The sequence below is a fragment of the Rhincodon typus genome, chromosome 30, assembly GCF_021869965.1.
Source record: "Rhincodon typus isolate 14 chromosome 30, sRhiTyp1.1, whole genome shotgun sequence".
Classification (NCBI taxonomy): Eukaryota; Metazoa; Chordata; class Chondrichthyes; order Orectolobiformes; family Rhincodontidae; genus Rhincodon; species Rhincodon typus.
The window spans coordinates 31,484,007-31,506,801 of record NC_063361.1 but is presented as its reverse complement, the minus strand read 5'-3'; the positions used below and the strand labels follow the sequence as shown (position 1 = coordinate 31,506,801).

The 22,795-nt window shown below is 43.4% G+C and overlaps 1 protein-coding gene across 2 annotated transcripts in view; it reads right to left on the bottom strand.

Annotated features, from left to right (window-relative positions):
* LOC109935240 (plexin domain-containing protein 1-like) overlaps nt 1-22,795 on the bottom strand; it is a 268,940-nt gene that overhangs the window by 56,616 nt on the left and 189,529 nt on the right. For both annotated transcript variants that reach the window (XM_048614603.1, XM_048614604.1), the window contains exons 10-11: nt 8,526-8,586; nt 5,729-5,864 (exon numbers count right to left, since the gene is read on the bottom strand). In XM_048614603.1, the coding sequence (XP_048470560.1) occupies nt 5,729-5,864; nt 8,526-8,586 (197 nt within the window). The remainder of the gene's footprint in view (nt 1-5,728; nt 5,865-8,525; nt 8,587-22,795) is intronic.

Sequence of the window (22,795 nt, the reverse complement as noted above, 5' to 3'; positions counted from 1 at the left end):
CCTCTCTCATCAAAAATACAAACCTCTCATGAGAGAAATTTAGAGATGGGAAGCTAATTTTTAGGTAAATGACCTTCTTTTTCACAAGATTCTTGATAAATGAGATGGTGAAAGATGATTGAGGGCAGCCTGGAACACAGAGTAATCAAATCAGCCATGATGGCACGGTGGTTCAGTGGTTAGCAATGCTGCCTCACAGCACCAGGGACCTGGGTTCAATTCTGCCCTTGGGTGACTTTCTGTGTGGAGTTTGCACATTCTCCCTGTGTCTGTGTAGGTTTACTCTGGGTTCTCTAGCTTCCTTCCGCAGTCCAAAGATGTGCAGGTTAGGTGGACTGGCTATGCCAAATTCCCCATAGTGCCCAGGGATGTTTGGGCTAGCCATGGGGAAATACAAGAATAGGTTAGAGGTATGGGATGCTCTGGGGAGGGTTGGAATATACTGGTTCTATACTGTAGGGATTCTATGATCTTATTGAATGCAGAGCAGGCTCAACCAGCCCAGTGGCCCATTCCTATCTTCAAAGAAAATGACCTGAAATATTAATTCTTCCCTCCACAGATACCACCAGACATCTTCAACATTTTCTGCTTTATTTCAGATTTCCAGCATCTGCAGTGTTTTCTTAATGGCATAGGTATGGCTCAATTTTCGGTGGAGGTGAGGTCAGTTTGATGGTGTGTTTAGTTAATATAATTTCAAAAGCACATGTGATTTCAATTCTGTTTTTGTTGAAATAGCAACAGATTGTTATCAAGGTTATTTTCCTAAGTTACATATTAACTCAAGACAATTCCAACATTCTACACTTTAGCTCCAACTGGCCTCAGTAAGCACACAGGATGTCACATCATAGCTTTAGGCTGTTAACTACTGCAATGTTTACTTATACAGTGAAGACACTTGGAAAAAAATGTGCTTCCTGTTATCAACACTTAATAAGTGTGAATTGTAGCAAAATCCTTAAATGTTTAAGCTCAGATATACTGTACTGATTTATAAGGCGGATGTATAATGTTTAATGAACTGTGAGTCACTAAAATGAGATTGAGAACTAATTTTCAAAGTAGCCTAGGGTAGTGTGGTAGGACTGTTGTATTACTGATGGTGTAGATTACTTTAACAAGTCTGCATTTTTCTCTCTGATCATTTGCTAATTATTTCCAATACTTTCCATAAAATAGCCAAATCTATTTGCTGCACACTTCAATATTACACATCAGATACAGTTGAAGGACTGGGTTCACAGAGACTTGAAGTCTCTGCCAATTCTTTGAAAGCGCCCTCCAATTCATTCCAGCCTGCTGCTGTTACCTCACAGCTCTGCAATTTCAATTCCTTTTTAAGAATTTATTCAATTGCCTTTTGAAGTTCCTTGTTGATTTAGCTATCACTAGCCTTCTTAGCCAGATTGGGACTGCTTAAAAAAATGCTCTTCTCTGGTTCAACAAAAAACCGAAAGAACTGCGGATGCTGTAAATCAGAAACAAAAAATAGAAATTGCTGGAAAAGCTCAGCAGATCTGGCGGCATCTGTGGAGAGAAATCAGATTTAATGCTACAGGTTGAGTGAGGAAGGGTCTGAGGGAGGTTCACGCAACCCGAAATGTTAACTCCGATTTCTCTCCATAGATGCTGCCAGATCTGCTGATCTTTTGCAGCAATTTCTGTTTTTGTCTCTTCTCTGATTCTGCTGGTACTTCTCTTTTTTCTTCAGTTCCTAATCTTTCCCAACAGTGGAAATGATTTCTTCCTATCTACTCCATCAATAGTCCTCACTTCATTTTGTTAACACCTTTTGTCAGGATATTTGATCTAATCAGTTGATCTAATCAGTTAATTTATTGTCAAATGTTCAAACTTTATTCACCTCACTATTACATTTGTGGAATTACTGTTAGAAATGGCAATAAGAAAGTGGTTCACCAAGATTTGTAACTCCCATCTGAATTAAGGTGCTCCAAACAGCACCATAAGATGTAGGAACAAAAGTAGGCCATTCTGCCCATTGAACTGCTTTGCCATTCAGAGAGATCATAGTTAATCTGATAATCCTTGTTGAAGGATCACTTAAAACAGAATTTTCCTGGTATTTACTATGCATGGGATTTAGTTTAGCAGCTACTACAGCAGTATCTAACTTTCCAAAATTTTTGCTTATGAAAACAAAGGGAAGAATTGCAAAATGCACAGAAGTCACAATGCCCAAGACTAGCATCAGCAATTCATCAGGTGGCAAACACACTTTATTATCAGTGTTGTTTCTGAAAATAAGTTTGTACAGAATGATAAACCAGCCCTCAGATGAGAGCAGCTAATGGGGCGATGATCATCTGACATCATGAATGGCTGTTCCATGACCATTGAGGAACATGGTGTAGGCTACCTGCCTCTAGAAATATAAGGACAACAATAAGTGTTAGGCTCAGAGAGAGGAGTATTCACAATAGCAGGCACCAGGACTAGGTCAGTACCATGCTAGAATAACCACACTGGAGCCAAGGGAGTCAGAGAAACAAAACCTGCACTGGAAAAGCCACACAATAGCCAAGTGAATTAGGAGTCAGATTCTGCACTGGACTATTCACTTTGGAGCTAAGTCACATCTGCATTGGAGGATCCAAACAGGAATAAGAGTAGAGTAGGCTCAGGGCAGGGGGAACATTTCCCAGAGAGCAGTTTTCATTGAGCAGTCCTCACCAGGCAGAAGGAAGGTGGGTCACAAGGAGAGGAAGATTGAGGGAAGAGTTCCCTGCTGCCTCCACCACTTTAATGAGACTGAAACACTCTACGCTGACAGCCTGTTTGTCCTGTGGTAGCAGTGAACCATCCCCAGTTGTCACCATTGTATACTGTCTTTATCTAACTAACTGATGTATCATATCTAGACTACTGCTTCTTAGCAAACTCAATACACCAGGGGAAAATTGCAATAAATCATCAATTGCCTAACTGATCACAAATCCCTGAAACAAATCCTCAACTCCATTTTCCTGCCTTTTCCCCGTAAGCCTTGATTTCCTCACTGATTAAATATCTATCTATCTCAAAAATATCTATCTCTTCTTAAAAAGGAATGTTCTTAATAACCCAGCCTGGACAGCTCTCGGTAGTGAAGAATTCCATAGATTCACTCCCCTCTGAGAGAAGAGATTCTTCCTCATCTCTGTCTTAAATGTATTCTGAGATGATGACCTCTGGCCCTAGACTCTGCCACAAGAAGAAACAACCTTTCCACATTTACTCTTTCAAGTGCCCTAATAATCTTGTTTCAATAAGATGTGCCACCTTGAGTAAATTTTGAGCTTTTAATATTATTGGCAGGGTAAGTGAGAAATTCAGCTTGCACCTATGTGGTCCCGATATTTAAACTTGTGTACCATGAGCACCAAGAGTGACATTTAATAACAAATGATACATGAATCAGTAGACGTCCAAAGTCAAACAGCTCAGTATAACTGCAACGATTATCAAATATCAGGGCTAAAGTTGTTAGTGAGCATAAAAATGATACATGAGAGGAAAGTATTTTGAAAAGAACTCTACCACAGTTACTCCCATGAGGGTTCAGTAATTCTGTGTAAATATTTCTCAAAAAGCCTTCAAGCACAATTCCGGGATATCTATCCATATTTTCATCTTTGTTGTAATTGAGTGATTTATGATCTAATTAACATTACGGAATTATTAAATTTTGAGAGAGAGGGCAAACTTTCTTTTAAACTCATGGTTATGCTTTCAATTTCCACTCCTGGGCAGGTCAACCTGCAAGCTAGAAACACGAATTTGCAATTTCAGAGCTATTAAACTTGCAACAGTTCTTTTAAAATCCCTTTATTCTGCATAAAATCCAAACCGTGCACTCATGCAGATCAAAGCAATTAAAGTAATTATACTGTTACAGTTATTGCGCATTAGTGAGAGATAACAAAAGCCTTGCAATTGAATTTCCAGCAGCAGAATATTGATTAGGCAAAACAATTGACCTGCCATTTGGCATTAGTAAAAAGCAGTTCTCGAGCTCAGTTCATACTTGACGCAGATTGTTCAAAGTTAGTGGCACCATTAGGCAGGATGGTACCGGGCTGTGTTATGAAACTTTTGTTCTGATAGATTAGCTACGTTCTGGCTAATGGGGAAAGATTAGTGCCTATTTTTCAGAAGTAGAACTGGAGCAGAGGAGGCCAATTTTGCAGTTGGAGGCACAGCTGCCAATGGTGATGGAAACTGAGTGATGCAGAGAAGACTGGTCAGCCCAGAGGGTTAAAAAAAAACAGTCACTCATGGAAATGCCATACTGGGCATAATGGAGTTCCATTTTGAAGGACACAAGACAAGTCAGACTAGCATATGTCATTCACATGTTTTACTGGGTTTTTCTTTTTGGAAGGATTTGTAAACAAGGAGGAGAATTTAAAAGCTGCTTCAGAACTGCTTCAACTAAGGATTTATAGTGTTGGAAAAAATAGCAGAGGGGATAGAGACAGCACTCACGTTTTAGCGACTCCTTCATCTTAAATGGCCTTAATTGGGCAACAAATATAACATGAACTGAGTCATTTTACAAAACCGAAACTCCCACTTTGGAGCTGTGACCAGCAGGAGAGCTGACGATCAGAATTTGCACGCAACCTTGGCATGGTTTTCCGGGAAAGCACGGGCTTAGATCCCAGAAACACACTCCCAACCGACAAAGCTTCAAGGCAGAAGCAAGAACTCCATAAATCACCTCTTTGATTTTCATACCAAGGGGAGTATTCAGCAGTTACATCTGCAAGCACTAATGTAGAAGGCAGCCTCAAAATCAATTCCTGTTACCAAGGAGTGTGTCAGCCTAGATACAAAGGACATGGCCTCTGCTTCCTCCCTACTTCTCTAGAAAGTTCCTTGGTTCTGTTCGGTCCATCAGCCTTACCAGTGATTGTGGCACTGATGTACTGGCACTGGAGGGGGTGCAAAGGAGGTTCACTAGGTTGATTCTGGAGTTGAGGGGGTTGGCTTATGAGGAGAGACTGAGTAGATTGGGATTATATTCATTGGAATTCAGAAGATTGAGGGGGGATCTTATAGAAATATATAAAATTATGAAGGGAATAGATAAGATAGAAGTAGAAATGATGTTTCCACGGGCAGGTGAAGCTAGGACAAGAGGGCATAGTCTCAAGATTAGAGGGAGCAGATTTAGGACTGAACTGAGAAGGAATTTCTTCACCCAGAGGGTTGTTAATCTATGGAATTCCTTGCCCAGTGAAGTAGTTGACGCTACTTCAGTAAATGTTTTTTAAAAAAAGGTAGATTTTTTTTGAACAATAAAGGAATTAAGGGATACGGAGAGAACGCGGGTAAGTGGATCTGAGTCCACGAAAGGATCAGCCATGATCTTATTGAATGGCGGAGCAGGCTCGAAGGGCCAGACGGCCTACTCCTGCTCCTAGTTCTTATGTTCTTATGTGATTTGACTCAGATGCAAATATCACACAGCACCTTCCCTGACATTCTTCAGTTTTTAAGTAATTAATTTGTTTTCTTTCTTCACTCCTGTGGAGCTGTGACTGTGCACACTGAGAGTTATACACTAAGCTTTCCTTTCAGCAGATTTTCTTTAATGGACCAATTTCAGAGGGCCCACACAGTAGGAGAGGCAATTTTATATGAATCAGTTTACTTTGAGTTACTTCTCATCCTTTTATATAAACAGGTTGGAGAGAAAGCGGGTTGATGTGTTTACCTTCTGTAGTGAGACTGCTTGAGAGTAGCACTGATGTGGTGGTGGTAACTTCACTTTCCAATGAATTTACAGAGACTGCTGTGGAGGAGATATCAGGGAAATATTCAGGATGGTCCTCGCAGAGCTCACCGCTGTGCTGGAACATTGCAAAGATAATAACGGAAACATTAACAACATGGGATGGAGTTAACATCTAATAGTTATCTGAAAGAGGATTTAATCATGGACAAAGTTAAGCTGCTGGGTTAGAATTGAAGACTAAGTGAAATCATTCCACAGACAGCAAACAGAGCTTTCAAACTGGAATGGATTTGAACACTGAAATGTTCAGTGCCTAACCCCCATCGTGAAATTATCAGAGGTTCTCATAGGATGGTAATGATGCTGCTACTATTTCAGCAGGAGCACTGAAAAGGAATTTTTGTGTTTTCTAAGTGGAACCTCGCCTGCTAAGGTTCAGGAGCTGAGGGATGGTTGGGGTTGATGAGGCTGTGGATGGAAGGAGAGCTGCGATTTTCCAATGTGCATTCTTGTTGGGTGTCATTCTATGTGAAATTATGAAATTGAGCATTGAAGAGTAGAAGGCTGCTGGTCCAGATTGGCCAGTCCAATAAACTGCCTGACAGTTATTGTACCAGGTCCCTGAACTCAGTGAGGGAGGAAACAAAATCTGACATGCAAAGCCCCTTCATGGAGGTGTCTTGAATAAAGGCAAAATACTACTGATGTTGGAAATCTAAAGCAAACCACAGAGAATGCTGGAGAAACTCAGCAAGTCTGGCAGCATCCATGGAGAAAACAAAATACAGAGAAGTGTGTTATACTGGTCTCGAAAAGTTAACTCTGTTTTCTCTCCAGATGCTGCCAGACCTGCTGAGTGTCTCCTGCAGGCTTGGTGCTTATTTCTAGGAGGGGTCTCTAACCCTTTAACAAAGAGGATTTTAGCTTTGATTTAGCTCATGCCAGCAAAGCTGCCAGCCCAGATGTTCACAATTGGAATTTACAAGAATATAGGAATAAAAGTAGGCCATTCAGCCCCTTGAGCTGCTCCACCATTCAATGAGATCACAGCTGATCTTCTACCTCTCTCGCACTTCCATGCATAATTCCCATATTCCTTCATTATCTCAGAAACTAAAGATCTGCTGATCTCTGACTTGAATATTAACAACTGTAAGTTTCACAATTCTCTGGGGTGGAGAATTCTAAATGTTTACAATCTTTGAATGAGAGATAATGTCCATATCTCAGTCTTAACTCTGAAACTCTGACCCAAGGTTCTTGGCTTGACAGCAAGGGCAAATACCATTCCACATTCTACCCAATAGTCCCCTTATGAATATTCCAATGAGATCACCTCTTATTATTCTAAACTTGAGGAAATAGAAGCCTAGTCTACTCAATCTCTTCAACCAAGAAACCAATCAAGTGAACCTTTGCACCCTCTCTAAGGCAAATATATCCTTCCCTTCAATGGGGATATCAATTATATGCTAAGGTAGAGTTGAACTAAAAACAGCCTTAATTCTCAGAATGATATCGGGGATGAGGGACTTCAGTAATGTAGGGAAGTTTGTTCAAAATTATGAAAGATGCTGATAATGTTTACAACTGGTAGGGGTGTCAGTAACCAGAGGTCACAGATTTAAGATGATTTGCAAAGGGAACAGGTAGGATAGGAGGAAATAATAGTATCTAGGTTTGCTGACAATTCAAAACGTGATGGGAATGTAAGCTGTGGGAAGGACACAAAGTGGTCACAAAGACCAATAGGCAGGCTAAGTGAATGAGCAACAAGAGAATGATATAGCAAAGTGTGAAATTATTCATTCAGAACAGAAAAATCAGATCTTCTTTAAGAAATGTGAATCTGTTAAATGTTGATGGTCAAAGGGGCATGTGTGTACTCATTTAAAGAATGCAAAGCATGCAGGTATGGTAAGTAATTAGGAAGACAAATGACATGTTGACATTTATCCCAAAGGATAATTAGGTCTTGTTATTGGTATCCAGGACTTTGATGAGATCACATCTGCAATACTGCGTGCTGTTTTAGCTTCCACATTGAAGAAGGATATTCTTGCATTGAGGCAGTGCAAATAAGGTTCGCTGGGTTGACCATGATTAAAGGCCGAATAAACTGCATCTACATTCGCTGGCATTTAAGAGATTGACAGATGACCTCATTGACATTATGAGAAGGGGCTTGACAAGGTGAATACAGAGGTTGTATCCCCAGGTGGAGAGCCTGGAACACAGAGAAACGTATGAGATGAGGAGGAAATACTTCACCCTAAGGGTTTGAATCTTTGAAATTCTTTATCCCTGATGATCCATCATTGAATACACTTAAATAGTTGATGTTAAGCAGGAAAATGAGTTAAAGTCAAAAATCAACTATGAACAATGTTGGAGCAAGCTTGACAAGGCTTATGGACAACTGTTGCTCCTACTTCTTAAGTTTTGAAGACAGAATATTTTGTAGTGAGTTATGATGAGCTGGAAGGTTGGTCAAAACAAATTCGACAATAACTTTCAAAACAGATTCAAACTGCAGAGCTACGGGAAACGATCAGGCAGTGGGACAAATTGGATAGCACTTTCAAAGAACTTCCACATGAACCTCTCATTTAATTCACCCCAAAAAATGTTGTCAGACTATTTTTGATTTAACATGCCATCAATTTGTTGCAGACGAGCAAACAGGGACATATTATTAAAAAAAATTAGAATGTTAAGAAAATGGAAATGTAAAGGAGACTGATGGGATCAGTGCCGAGGTAAGTATATACTGTACCTCCTCCATGCAGTGATAGTCCAGCCATTCCTGTCGATGACGGTCAAACCCATTGGAACATCTAAATACCAAACAAAAGAACAGAGGACTGAATCTTCCCACTTTTTTGGCTGTGTCATTCGTGTCAAGTTTCACGGAGCCTTGCTTTTCGCGGGTTCTCTTGTGCTAGAGTCCCAAACTCGTCTCAATCACAGCCTACCCACCCCATCCTGTCCAATGCCAAGCCGATTCCAATTCCCGTCATTCTCAGAATTAGTCACCAGTGCCAGGATATTCCAGAATAGAATGTCCTCCCTAGCACCAATGCCAGCATTAGAAGTCTTTGAGCACCCAGATGAGACTTGGCAGTCTGGAGTTGCCCTGTCTGGTTCGGGACATTTGTCCCAGACTTGGCAGACGAGGAGGAATCGGCCTTCAGTTCTGCACACAGGGACCTTGGGGTTCTGCTGGGCCAAGAGGTGCAAAAGGAGATCCTTTTAACCCAACGCCAGCAGAAGAGGATGAGGCCCTGCCAGCCTGATCTGAGGTTTGCCGCTCAGGTCAGTGTCTCCTGAGTCACCTGGAGGAGTGGCCAGCAGTGCAAGATAAAGCTCAATGACCTTCTCCACTCTGACAGGTAATGTTCCATCATCTTCTCCCTGATCCCTCACACTCACTGTATCTCTGCACCGCACCCACCACCCACCTAGGCTCATGCTGTACCTCACACTCACTGACGCATGCAGCATCTTCCCTCACTTGGTCTCACCCACCCTCATCTCACCCCCTCTGCACCCCCCCGCCCCCACGCTGGCTTCTGTGCCTCCTTCTCAGTCACTCACCATCTTTCCCCAAAGTCACCAGCTGTGCCAGCCACTTTCATCTCACCCAGTGCCTTCCTTTGCCCTGTTGCAGGAGAGGTCGGCCCATTATACAACAGGCAGCAACAAGGCAGGGACCTGGGGTGTGTGTGGCATTTCGTTCCTCACCCTCCTAGAGGCTCCTGACCCTGATGGCCTCAAACATTTGAATGACCATGTCCACGTCCCTGGACTGCCCTGTGCAGGCACTCCATGCCTGAAGAGTGTCTCCCTTGGATGTGACTGAGCACTCCCCACCTCTGACTTCAGGATGTGGCCTTTTAATGGAAACAATGCATTGTGTCTGCCCTGTCTGCCTGCTGGCACATAGTGTAGCTGCAGCACTGATGTAGCACAGTGCCATGCAACAAGATGCCCACCCCTTTGGATGGTCACAGCTGGCAACCAAGGCAAGCTGCCTAGCTTTGTGTTTGCGCTAAAAGACAACGAATGCCAGGACAAGGCAAAGTGTGTGAGCAGTGAGAGAGCAAGTGATGCAGCTCTGAGATGGATCCTGGGTGAGGTCTGGGAGCTGGGGTGCATGTCCCTTTGGGCAAAGTGTCCTTGCCACAGCATTCTCAATGATAACTGGCTCTACACTCCAAAGTACAGCCCTCAATGGCAGAAAAATACAGTTAGTGCATCATGTTGGGGTGGCTCAGCGGTTAGCACTGTTGCCTCCCAGCACCAGGAACCCAGGTTCAATTCTAGCCTTGCGCGACTGTCTGTGCGAAGTTTGCACATCGTCCCCGTGTCTGCGTGGGTTTCCTCTGGGTGCTCTGATTTCCTCCCACATGCTAAACTTCCCTGTAGGGATGTGTAGGCTAGGTGGATTAACCATGGAAAATCCAGGGTTACATGGATAGGGTGAGGTCTAAGTGGGATGCCCTCTAGCCAGTCAGTGAAGACTCGATGTGTTGAACGGGCTGTGTAGAGATTCTATGAATCTAAGCAGATATGAGATGGCACATTCCGAAAACTGCATGTGTGCAGCCACTCCGAGGTTCTGCTCAGGACAACTGGTGCTGGCACACCGATTGTCCTCCGGTTCCAGGAGTGGACTTCAGAGGCTCAGAAAGCCAGAATAAGAGGAAACGTTGGTGTGATGTACCATGATGGTAGAGGGAAGCTGGCAGGTGTTGGATGCCATTGTTTGGGGTAATACAGAAACTGTCCATGGAGCATGAGATGTTGGATCCAGATGTTCAAGATGGTGACCTGGCGCAGCAAACAGTGAACTGCTCTGACTCTCATGTTGGGAATTCTTGTTTCCAAGCAGCAGATGGTAAAATCAGAACTTGCATATTAACGAGTTGTGATTCAGTATCAATGAAGGTGATAACAAACAATAATACACATTATTGGGCATCTCACCACTCCGTGGCAAGAATCTCATCTCGATGCCAGGAACTCTGCTGGAAAATGCAACGAGTTGCTCCCAACATCAAGAAAGCCCTCACTCCACACCTCACATGATTCTCCCAGATTCCTGCCCCACAGCCCACCTGGTTCATGCTCCTACAGGATTCCATCCAGACAGTTTGTTTCAATGATCACACATTGGGAGTGCTGAAGGTGAGTGCTATCCAGCAACGGGTCACAGGAGAAGAAAATCAAAGCATATTGTTTAAAGACAGAATTAGGAATGGAAGGTGTATCTCTCTCCATATTGCAACCATCTGATGGATGCCATGCTGTCTTTCCCGAACTTGCTGCCTTCTGTGGGGTACTGGAAGCAACTGCTGCCCTTGGTTGAAATTTTCTGTGGTTGTGCCAAGCTGGCAGGATAGCCACTGCTCAGGATAGGGAACAGAAACAGACGGGTAGCTTTTTGATGACTTGCTGATTGGTGCTACAGCAGAAGGTGGTCCATTTATGATTCTCATAGCTCCAGCCTTTGGACCTGGCTAGAGCCTGAGTCCCGGCAGGAAGGAAGCTTTAGACTAGTCCAGCACTGCTCTAAAACTTAGAAAGATGGAGATCACTGTGACGCAGGGGCAAATATCAGTGCCACCTTCTTGCTCGAGAGGCAGACAGTCACAGTTACAGAGCGGTTGGATATGAAGCAGATGCATAGAAAATGGAAGATCTATTTATAGGGGATCATAGAAAATAGGAGCAAGAATAGGCCATTCAGCCCATTCAATATGATCATGACTGAGCATCCAACTCAGTTCCTGCTTTGCCCCATACCTTGTGATTCCTTTAGCCCTAAGAACTATATCAAACTCCTTGAAAACATTTGCCACTTTCTGTGGCAAAGGATTCCACAGGCTCCCCACTCTCTGGGTGAAGACATTTCTCCTCATCTCAGGAGGAGAAGGAAGTGTAAGCAAAGGAAGAGGAGTAGGAGGAGGAGGAGGATAGGAGAGAGAAATGACAGTCTTGACAATCAGGGCTATGGGCAGGCACAGGAAGCTTGCGCCGTGAGGGGAAATAAATTTTTGAACTAGATACTGTCCACTTCTAAAGCCAAACAAAAGAAAAAGTTGGCTACTATCTACTAGATATTTGCAAATATCTTCCTTCAGTGTGCATGCAAAATGTTCATGTCTTCATGTAAAATGCTCATGCTTTCCTCTTCGATATCCTTTTCATCATAAATGATATCAATGGATGCTCATTTGATGGGCCGAATGCCTCTTAAGAACATGAGCATGAGTAGGAGATAACTGAGAGTAGAGTCAATAAATCAAATTGAAGAGCTAGTACTGTCATGGTGGGCTGAATGGCCTCCTGTGCAGTAATTTTAACACTTATTTTTACTGTGTAAGATCAATATTGCAGATTTGAATGCTATTTACATTTGAATAGTTTCATTACTATGAAATATTAGTGTTTGTTTCACTGCTGCAGTGTTAACAAGAACAGGCCAAACTGAGGTGATAATCTTCACAGCAGTGCCTGAGAGGGTGGTGGAAACAGATTCACTAATGACTTTCAAAGGGCATTGGATAAAGAAATGGAGGGGAAAGTGTAGAGGATTAGAGACAACAAGGTGCAGAGCTGGTAGAACACAGCAGGCCAAGCAGCATCACAGGAGCAGTAGGGCTGACGTTTCGGGCCTAGACCCTTCATCAGAAACATTGCGGGAAAGACAGATGAGGGGGTGGCGGTGGTCTGTAGGATTGAGACTAATTGGATAGCACTTTCAGCCAGCAGACAGAAAACACGGAGTGGGTGAATGAGTGCTGTAAGATTCTATAATCCTTAAAGTTGAAGTATTAATAACCTCCAGTTGAGCCCAGAGAACACACACATTACATGCAAGCGATCCAGTGACATGTGAAAAACAAAGGAATGCTGCTCGATATGAATGGCACTTTTCCAGCATCTGCTCAGCAAATAATACGTTTGCCAAACACTTCTGCGAAGACTGTCTCCCTTTAAGTAAAAAAAACAAGGGACCTCAAAGCTTGTTTTTCTTGTATGGATATACGTAGATAATTGTCGAAATGCTGAAAAACATTCAACAAACAAGAGGTGACAAGGAACCCATGTTAATCAGTTCCAGAATTCTCCATTACACCATCTTCATCACTCTTCTGAAGCCACATCTGAAGATTACATCAAGTCAGGAAACAGCATCAAAAATAAAATGTCTTTTAAATATGCTCTTTGTAAAACGTGTTAACTGTTTATTAAAGTGTGTGGATAAAGAAGGAGAAAGACATGGGCCAAGATTTCTAAAGAACTGTGGAGATTCTGTGGGCCTTTAAAAATGGCAGTTAGTATTTACAGATCCTGCACGTGTCTGTGAGTCAAAACAAATTGTGCGAACAGTTTTAGTTGTTGATTGCTACCAATGACAGCCCACTTGCCACCAATCAGAATTCTCCTCTCATAAATGTTAGTTTTCCCCTTGAATTGGTATTCTTGTAAATTGTCCTGATGCGCGCAATGTGAAAAGCTTTCACAAATACTTTTTTCAGCAATAAGTAAACTATTACTGACATAACCCAAGTGCTATCATTAAAATATTATTAATGCTTGTTGCTTTCCACGATCTGTCATCATCACAGTGGGGTTTCCAAGTTCAGAGTTTTACTGGCAGCTGAAAGAGGTTATTAAAGAATTAGCTGTCTGTTACATAGGGTTATGGTTACCAATGTTTATTTGAAAAAGGGAATAATTATGTGAAGAGGTTTAAATGGATTGAATGGACTTTAATGAATGGGAGATTTTCTGTATATAGTGAAGTCTGTCATAAATACTTTGAACTTTATTTCCACTTTGGAAGAGTCCTGCAGTCTGCTTGTGGTAGATACTGGGCAAGTTGGCATGGAGGTTGGTAGTGGGCAGTTGTGCAAATGTTGGCACTAAACTGGCTACAAGGGGCTGTGGGGTGTTTGGAGTTCATGGATTAGTATGTGTGGGCATGGGGAATAGTGATGGGGGGAGTCAGATGTGGCCTGCATCAAAGCACCAATGTTTACAAGAAAAATCAACCAGGCAAAATCCCAGAGAACTGAGGCATGCCTTTTAACTTGCCCGTCTTGGTATTTGGTAGACCCTCTGCCCGCTGCCAGTCCTGCTGAGTTTCTCCAGCATTCCCTGTGTTTGTTTCAGATTTTTAGTGTCTGCAGGATTTTGCTTTAATCTGCACCTGGGGATGATGGATCCAACTCCATCCCAACAGTCCCGCCACTGACTGACAATCCTGTCTTTTGGGGCATTTTGTTTCCCCAGAGATGGGTGTAGCAAGCTGGAAAATTTCTCGATTTTGGACACCTGTCATAGGGGTGAGAATCCAGCCCTTAACCTTCCCTTATGCTGTATGTCGACAGCAATATGATTAGCACTGCTGCCTCAGAGTGCCAGGGAGCTGGGTTCAATTCCAGTCTTGGGTGACTGTCTATGTGGAGTTTATCCATTCTCCCCATGTCTGCATGGGTTTCCACCAGGTGCTCCAGTTTCTTCCCACAGTCCAAAGCTGCGCAGGTTAGGGTGGATTGGCCAAGCTAAATTGCCCATAGTGTCCAGGATGTGCAGGCTAGATGGGTTAGCCATGGGATATGCAGGGTTATGGGGATAGGGTGGATGTGTTTGGGATGTTCTTTGGAGGGTCGGTGCAGACTTGATGAGCCAAAGGGCCTCTATCTACATTATAGGGATTCTACAATTCTGTATCATAAATGTATGAATAAAAGCCTTTTCTCCCTGCTACTGTATCCAACTTGTGTTTGTGATAACTTGTGCCTCACCATATATACATGCCCTACCCCATCCTAAACAATATGATCTCCTGGGAGAGACAAAGTAACAACTGGAAGCTCAGGGCACTTTGGGGAAAGTAAATTAAAGATATTCCATTCAGCCTTCCTGAGGCTATCAGAGCCAGTTCAGGAGATCACGGTGGGCCTGATTTCTCAAAGCAAGAGGTGGTCATCCAGAAACAGGCTGGACAGTTTGAAAAGCTTTTCCCACAGTCACTCAACAGCTGACCACACTGATGTGTGAGCCAAGCAGCCTGTTTAAACTTTGAGCGGTTTATTTCTCTCAGCAAGAACAGAACTGAGGCTGCAATTCACTTCAACTTGGAATGGGAAATGGCCTGCATTCTACAGATGACTTTGGAGTGACAGTCCACTCTGTCAGTACTGCTGTTTAAGCTCCACTTTGTCCAAGGATTGGCAAGGGAGATAAAGGTAGCAAACGCCAACGTGTTACATAAATTGCACATAGAATCGAAGATTTGAATGTACAGACCACGTCATCGCAGAATCGGTTGCAGCTGATAAATTACTTTCAAGTCACTACTGCAATGCAGGGATATAGGTGTCAATACAGGCACAATGAGGCCCTACAAAGAGTCATGTGACCATTCTGTTACAGGACGCAGTTTCACTGAAAGGGCATCATTTGTTGCCCATCCCTAATCGCCCCAGAATGGTGTGGCTTGCCAGACAATTTCACAGGGAATTAATATGTTGTGGGTTTCGAATTACCTGCAGGCCAAACCAGATAAGGATGGCAGATTTCCATATCTAAAGGGCATGAGTGAACCAGATGGGTTTTAACAACATTTGATGATAGATGCATGGGATGTCTCACAAGACAGACCAGCTCTCAATTCCAGATTTATCCATTGACATGCAGACCCAGTAGTAGCCATAGTGGGATTTGAACACGTGACCTCACAGCATGAGCCTACACCTCAAAAGAATTCATCCAGTGGCATCATCACTGTCTCCTCACAATGAACAGAGAACTGCTTCTTCTTTGGTGGCATTGGGTGAGGGATAAATATTTGCCAGGAAAATGGGAGGAATTTCCTTACTTTTCATCAAATAGTGCCTGAAATTTATTGAGAGGGGGCAGGCGTGTTTGACATCTCATCTGAAAGATGTAATCACGGACACTCAGGATTGCACAGCAGTAGGTTGTTGTGCTCAAGTCTTTGGAATGGTGCCAATATCTAGTTAATCTACAGGAATGAGCAGAAAACTTGTCTAAGGTCTTTTCCCCACAATAGAGGAGTTCAAAACTAGAGGGCATAGGTTTAAGGTGCAGGGGAAAGATTTAAAAGGGGCCTAAGGGGCAACTTTTTCACACAGAGGGTGGTGTGTGTATGGAATGAGCTGTCAGAGGAAGTGGTGGAGGCTGGTACAATTACAACATTTAAAAGACACCTGGATGGGGACATGAGTGGAAAGGGTTGAGAGAGATATGGCGAGTGGGACTAGATTAATTCAGAATTTCTGGTCGGCATGGATGAGATGGATTGAAGGGTTTGTTTCTGTGCTGTACATCTTTATGACTGTAAAACGTTCTACTAAAATAGAGATATCTGTCTTAAGCATTGCCCTTTTTATCTTGATGGCAGTAATTAATCATTTACACCTTTGTGCTGTCATCTGTTGTGCACATCTGGAAGCGGTTTGTCAAGAGGATCTCAAAGCAAGTCTCCAAGTATGTCCTGTGGGATTGGCTTTAAAGTGACCTTTGCTGTGGGGTCACTTAACTGTACTGCTGTCAATTCCTTCCAAGTTCTATTTACACTACTACACTTGCAAATGACTTGCGTTATGAAAGCAGTTTTTTTATTCCCTTGTCACTTCTCCTGATGGTGGTGACTCATGTTGCAGTACAACCCTTTGGTCCTCAATGGAAGTTGCTGCTGCTTTGTCGTTTTTCTCCGTTGGATATAACTTTCCAGGTCATCCAAGGTGACTCTGCATTCTCAGTTTGCTATTTCTCGAGGCTGTACAGAATCTGCTCTTGACAAAATTGATTGCATCAAGGCTGAGATTTTACTGAGATATGGTGACGCTGGTGTCGGACTGGGGTGGACAAGGTCAGAAGTCACACGACACCAGGATATAGTCCAACAGGTTTATTTGAAATCACAAGCTTTCGGAGCGCTGCTGGTCTTGTGTAACTTCTGAGGTTTTACTGATTTATCATGACTTCATACTCCATTACAGTCAATTGCTCTATCCTGGGCCCAAAGGCTCTGCTGTAATCGCTTTGTTTCCTCCAAGTGGTGGCTCCAAGTGACTCATCCTTTACAAGAAATGGCTTCCAGCAGGTAAATTGGAGCAAGGGTTCTCAGCAAAGTAGCCAATCAAATTGAGTGGTCTTGAAGAGACATTGCCAAATGATCAATAGAGGCTCATCAATTAGTGATTAGTAGATGGTCATTTCACTTTGACAGGGTGATGGAGGGTAAATAGATAAAGACGTTGAATTAGTTTCCTTGTTATAATTGAATTGTATCATATCCACGATCAATCAAAATAGGGGTCATGTCGATTGGGCCTCTAAGGATTCTTGTATTCCCTACGTTGCAATAATGACTGAAATTCATTAGTACTTTATCAGCTGAATGGCATCCTGAGGTCACATGGTCTGTAAATGCAAGTCTTTGTTTGTGTTCGCAATTCATGGGGACCATGAATCCAGAAACATCTGGATTTTCCTTCTGACTTTCCAAGTCTTTGATCTCAGTTTGCAAACGTTCCCCCGACTTGCCCACCTTGAAGCTGGCTTCCTCCTGTGAGTAAGGAGGAGCACACACACACTGATCAGGGACTTCACCACCTTTAGCAGAGATGCAATGTTTAACCTGACAGCACCACAATCACCAGAGTGCAACAAGTCTCCCTGTTTTTATTTCCTTTTCCCATGTGAGAACACTGTCGGAACTCAATAGCGACTAGACGGAGCTGGCCCAGTTCATTCTAAGCAATTTAAATTGGGCTTACCAACATCTTTGGGACCTTAAAATGTCTCCAGAAAGCAGAACAATATAACAAAGAATTTCACATCCTCAGTAAGGCTGGTAAGTTAATATACTGACCAACTCTTCCATTGCCCAGTGTACGCTTTGCTCTCTTAAAGACACCCTTGCTTAAATATCAATTCAAAGTAACTTCTTCTTTAAAAAAAAATCATTGGATGTGGGCATCTCTTGCTTGGCCAGGATTTAGAGGGCAGTTAAGAATCAACATTGCTTTGGGTCTGGAGTCACATATCGGTCAGGTCAGTTAAGGACAGCAGATTACCTTCTATAAAAAGAAATGGAAACAGATTTTGTTTCCCAGAAACAGTAATCAGCAGCATTCTAAATTCTGGTTAAATTTCTGTTGCACCACTGGCCATAGTCAGAGAAGAATTCCCACACCCAGAATATTTGCCCGGAGTTCTGGATCATTAATCCAGTTAAACCACCACCACCACCTCCCCTGGTTAACAGGGACTTGTGAACTCAATTCCATAGAATCCCTACAGTGTGGAAACAGGCCCTTCAGCCCAACAAGTCCACACCAACTGTTAGAGGATCCCACCCAGACCCATCCCCCCTATAACCCACCTAATCTACACATCCCTGAACACTATGGGTAATTTAGCACAGCCAATCCACCGAGCCTGCACATCTTTGGACATTGGGAGGAAACCAGAGCACCCGGAGAAACCCACGGAGACACGGGGAGAATGTGCAAACTCCACACAGACAGAAGACTGAAACAAAAGTGAAGAAATCGGCAGTGTTCACAGGGAAGGTTTAATGGGCAGGGATCACAAGGGATCATCAATGTATTCTGTTCTGTTTATGTGCTATCAAAGTGCTAGAAGCAGCAATGAAAATCTTCTCTTAGAGTTATCAAACATTAGTTCTGTGCTGACGGTTTTCTGTACATGAACCATCCTTCTGCTCATCCACCACGCCTTTCAATTTTCCTCCTTTTCAAACAATTGTCTGATTGCCCCTTAAAATAATTTCCATAATTCATCACATTGGAGTGTGGATAATCCCAGGCAGTCTCCCTGCTTCCACCCCATGTGAACCTTCAGAAATCTATCTCAGTATATCCTAACTCACACTAAGTCCCATTTCCCAATTACCCTCTGTTGACCTGCTTTGTACACTGGTCTGGCAATGCCTTGAGTGTAAAATTCCTTGTGTTTTACTCAGCCATGAGCTCGCCAACATTTAAAAGGCATCTGGAGGGGTACTTGAATAGGAAGGGTTTAGAGGGACATGGGGCATCCTGGCAAATGGGACTAGATTAATTTAGGATATCATGTTTCCATGCTGTACATCTCTATGACTTTGGAGCGGCATGGTGGCTCAGTGGTTAGCACTACTGCCTCACAGTGCCAGAGACCCGGGTTCAATTGCACTCTCGGCCTACTGTCTGTGTGGAGTTTGTACATTCTCCCTGTGTCTGTGTGGGTCTCCTCTGTGTGCTCCGGTTTCCTCCCACAGTCCAAAGATATGCAGGTTAGGTGGATTGGCCATGCTAAATTGCCCCATAGTGTCCAGGGATATGTAGCTTAGGTGGGTTATAGGGGGATGGGTCTGGGTGGGATGCTCCAAGTGTCATTGTGGACTCGTTGGGCCAAAGGGCCTGTTTCCACACTGTAGGGATTCTGTGATATCAATATCTATAACTCTCCATGTCTCTATAATTTCATCCAGCCTTATAACCCACCAAAGCTATCTGCACTCTTCCAATCTTGGCTCTTTGTCATTCCCTACCTTAAAATACTCCACCACAGCAGCTTGTGCCTTTAGCTGTCTGACCTCTAAACTCTGGAATTCTCCTCCATAAGTCTCTCTGTCTCTCCATGTATCTTTCCCCCTTCAATAACATCCTTAAAACCTACTTCTCACTGATTGTAACGTCTCCATATGTGGCTCTGTGTCGTTTAATAACACTCCCATGAAGCACTTTTTGGGTGCGCAATGATGTCAAAGATGCTATGTAAATGCATGTTGTTGCCTGGTGTATGTTGCGTAAATCCCTCATTGTCGCAGAGTCACCTGTGTGCGGAGGGCCACCAGAGTGGTAAAGAAATCAAAGCAATTGGGGCTTAGCTAATGTTGAAAGTTAGTCAAAGTGACCAACCTGCCAGCAGTAAGGGACAAATGCAGCAGAAGACAAACCGAGCATCATGAGTTGCTGTAACTTTAAAAATAAAAGAAATCCTAGCTTGCTGATGACATCACATTAACAGGACTTTCTCACAGCTACGTCCTGTGAACCAAAACAAAACTGGTTTGAACCAGAAATGGTTCTGGAATGTTCGCCACACGCCAGAAAAGTTTGGTCTGGTACAATTACATGAAAGGAGACACAACATGTAATCTGGAAATGAATGGCACTGGGAGTTGGGAGACAGTCAAGCGATTGAAAATGTTTTACCCCTGTAAAAGGGAGCAGGGTTAATTTTCCTCGCACAGGAATTCAGCCCTGGTCCACTCATTGTGCACAAAACTAAAGTGACAAAATGGAAACGCAAATCAGATTTTAAGAAATGTTGCCATGGTAACTGCTTTGAAAAGCAGCAGGCGTTGCAAACAGCTCAGAGCTGATCAAGCCCACAAAAGCTCACCATTGTAAGTATTTGAAGGTGAGATGCCATCCGGCTGGCTGAATAAAAGTAAAAATCTCTAAACAGTCAAAACCAGAGTTCAAAATTCCAAACTTTCTTTTCTGTTGTAACTGCTCCAAGTTCCTTTTTATTAATATTATGATCATTGACTCTGACCTTTCTACCTTCTGAGCTCTCCTGGTTCTACAAACATGACACTAATACTATCTGCCATTCTTACCTTCATGAGCTTGATCTACTGCAAGGTCTCGGACCTTAGGATCATGGCCTGTCCATCGCTCCTTCCTGCTATAATCTCAGGCTTTTCAAACTCAAATCTGCATCAATGCTCCTCATTGTTATGTATCTCTCTGCCTTTGACTTTGATAGTAGCGGGCCATTTATTCCCCTTTACTGAATAGGCTGGGGCTATTTTCCCTGGAGTGTCGGAGGCTGAGGGGTGACCTTATAGAAGTTTATAAAATCATGAGGGGCATGGATAGGGTGAATAGCCAAGGTCTTTTTCCCAGGTTCTAAGGGTGGGTCACTGGACCCAGGAGGTTAACTCTGATTTCTCTTCACATATGCTGCCAGACCTGCAGAGCTTTTCGAGCAACATCTGGTTTTGTTTCTTTTCCCTGGGGTAGGGGAGTCCAAAACTGGAGGGCACAGGTTTAAAGTGAGAGGGGAAAGATTTAAAAGGGACCTAAGGGGCAATTTTTTCAGAGGATGGTGCGTGCATGGAATGAGCTGCCAGAGGAAGTGGTGGAGGCTAGACAATTGCAACATTTAAAAGGCATCCGGATGGGTATATGAATAGGAATGGATTAAAGGGATATGGGCCAAATGCTGGCAAATGAGACTAGATTAATTTTGGGTATCTGGTCAGCATGGACGGGTTGGACCAAGCTGTCAGTTCCCATTCTGTACAGCTGTATGACTCTATGACTTAGGATTTACATTAAATCCAATTTTGCTTGTTATTGGCAATTAAATATGGCAATGAAAACTAAAGTGGACTTGGTAAACCATCTATCAGAGGGTATCTGCAGTAAATTACTCTTGCATTTATATAGCTTAGCTGGCCAAAAGGAAGGTCCCAGAGAATACAGAGGTCAGACAACACAGTATTCTGAAGGGTCACTAGATCCAAAACAGTAACTCTGCTTTCTTTCCACAGATGCTGCCAGATCTGCCAGCAACTTCTGATTTTGTTTCAGCAAATGTAATGCCCACTCAGCCCATTGCCTCCATCCCATAGTGGTGATGACATACCATTAACGTTACTAACTGCAGACAAGGGTTCAAATCCCACCACAGCACGTGGTGAAATCAATAGAAAAATAATCTGTAATAAAAATAAGCTAGTCTGATGATGATACTGTAAACGCTTCCAATTTTAGTTTTTAAAAAACCCCTGGTGGCGTCCTTATCTGGTCTGACTTACATGTGACTGTACACCCACAGCAATGTGGTTGGCTTTTAACAATTAGGAATGGGAAACGAATGCTGTGAACGGCTCTTTTTGGAGAGATTGAGGGTCTTTCTTGTTAATGTTGTGAAACTCTCCGCCTGAAAACACCAGCCATTGTATAAAACTAAGATCTTCAGCAGGTGGCAGCAGGCAAGCAAGCATCGCTCACTGACTCTGAGAGTGTGACCACAGTTTGAATGAGAATTGCAGAAGGGAGAACTGGAGTTTCTGAAATTAGTCGAACTCACTTGTTACCCTGTCAGTGCTCCGAACAGAGGCTCTGTGGTTTCAATTGGCAGGTTTATGCACAGAGTCCCAAATACAATTTAAAACCATGGGCAGGATTTTCCCCCTCCCTAAAAGAGATGGGGGCAGGTGGCAGGAAGGGTAAATAATCAAGCGTGTTGCCATTGAAGACTTAACTGTGCTCCCCACCGCCCCCCCACTCCCTTTCCTGCCACCTGAACAAATAGGTTTGGGCCAGAAAGCTCCATGGGCAATCTTTCCAACCCACCATCAATTAATGCCTAAAAATGACCAGTTAATGGGCATTTAAGGACCTGAACTTATTAAATGCTTGGTTACCTACCTTGACAACAGGCAAGGCAAATGGCAGCTTTCCCAACTGACCTGCCTGTTAGTTTGAAGGGTCTCCATTTTCCCCAATCTGGGAGAAATTTGGGGCACTAGTTGGGGAGGAGGGGGAGACACTGAAAGCCACCCCATTAAGTTGCCTCTGACCCACTACTCCCATGGCCTTCATCCCGTGATCCCCACTTACAAAAGAAAATACTTCCCTTCCCACATGTGATGCTCTTCATGGTGGAGTAGCCTGGGCCTCTGATGACTCTCCGCAGGCTCCCAGTGGGCTTCTAGCCTCTGATTGGCTGGCTGCTTCGGGTGGGGCAGGATTTCTCAGCTGCAGCGCCTGATTGGTGAATTTGCCCATCGTTAGCCCCCAAGGGTGTGTCTGGCACTTGATCTGCCAGGCTTTCTTCACTGTAGGGGGCAGAGAGGTTACCCACCGTAAAGTCTCGACACTTCGTGCAAAAGGCAGAAAATCCCGAATAGAACCTTCCCAATCCCTGAGTGGTGTGGGCATTGGGGAGTCAGTTGGGAAAATAAGGGATGATTGG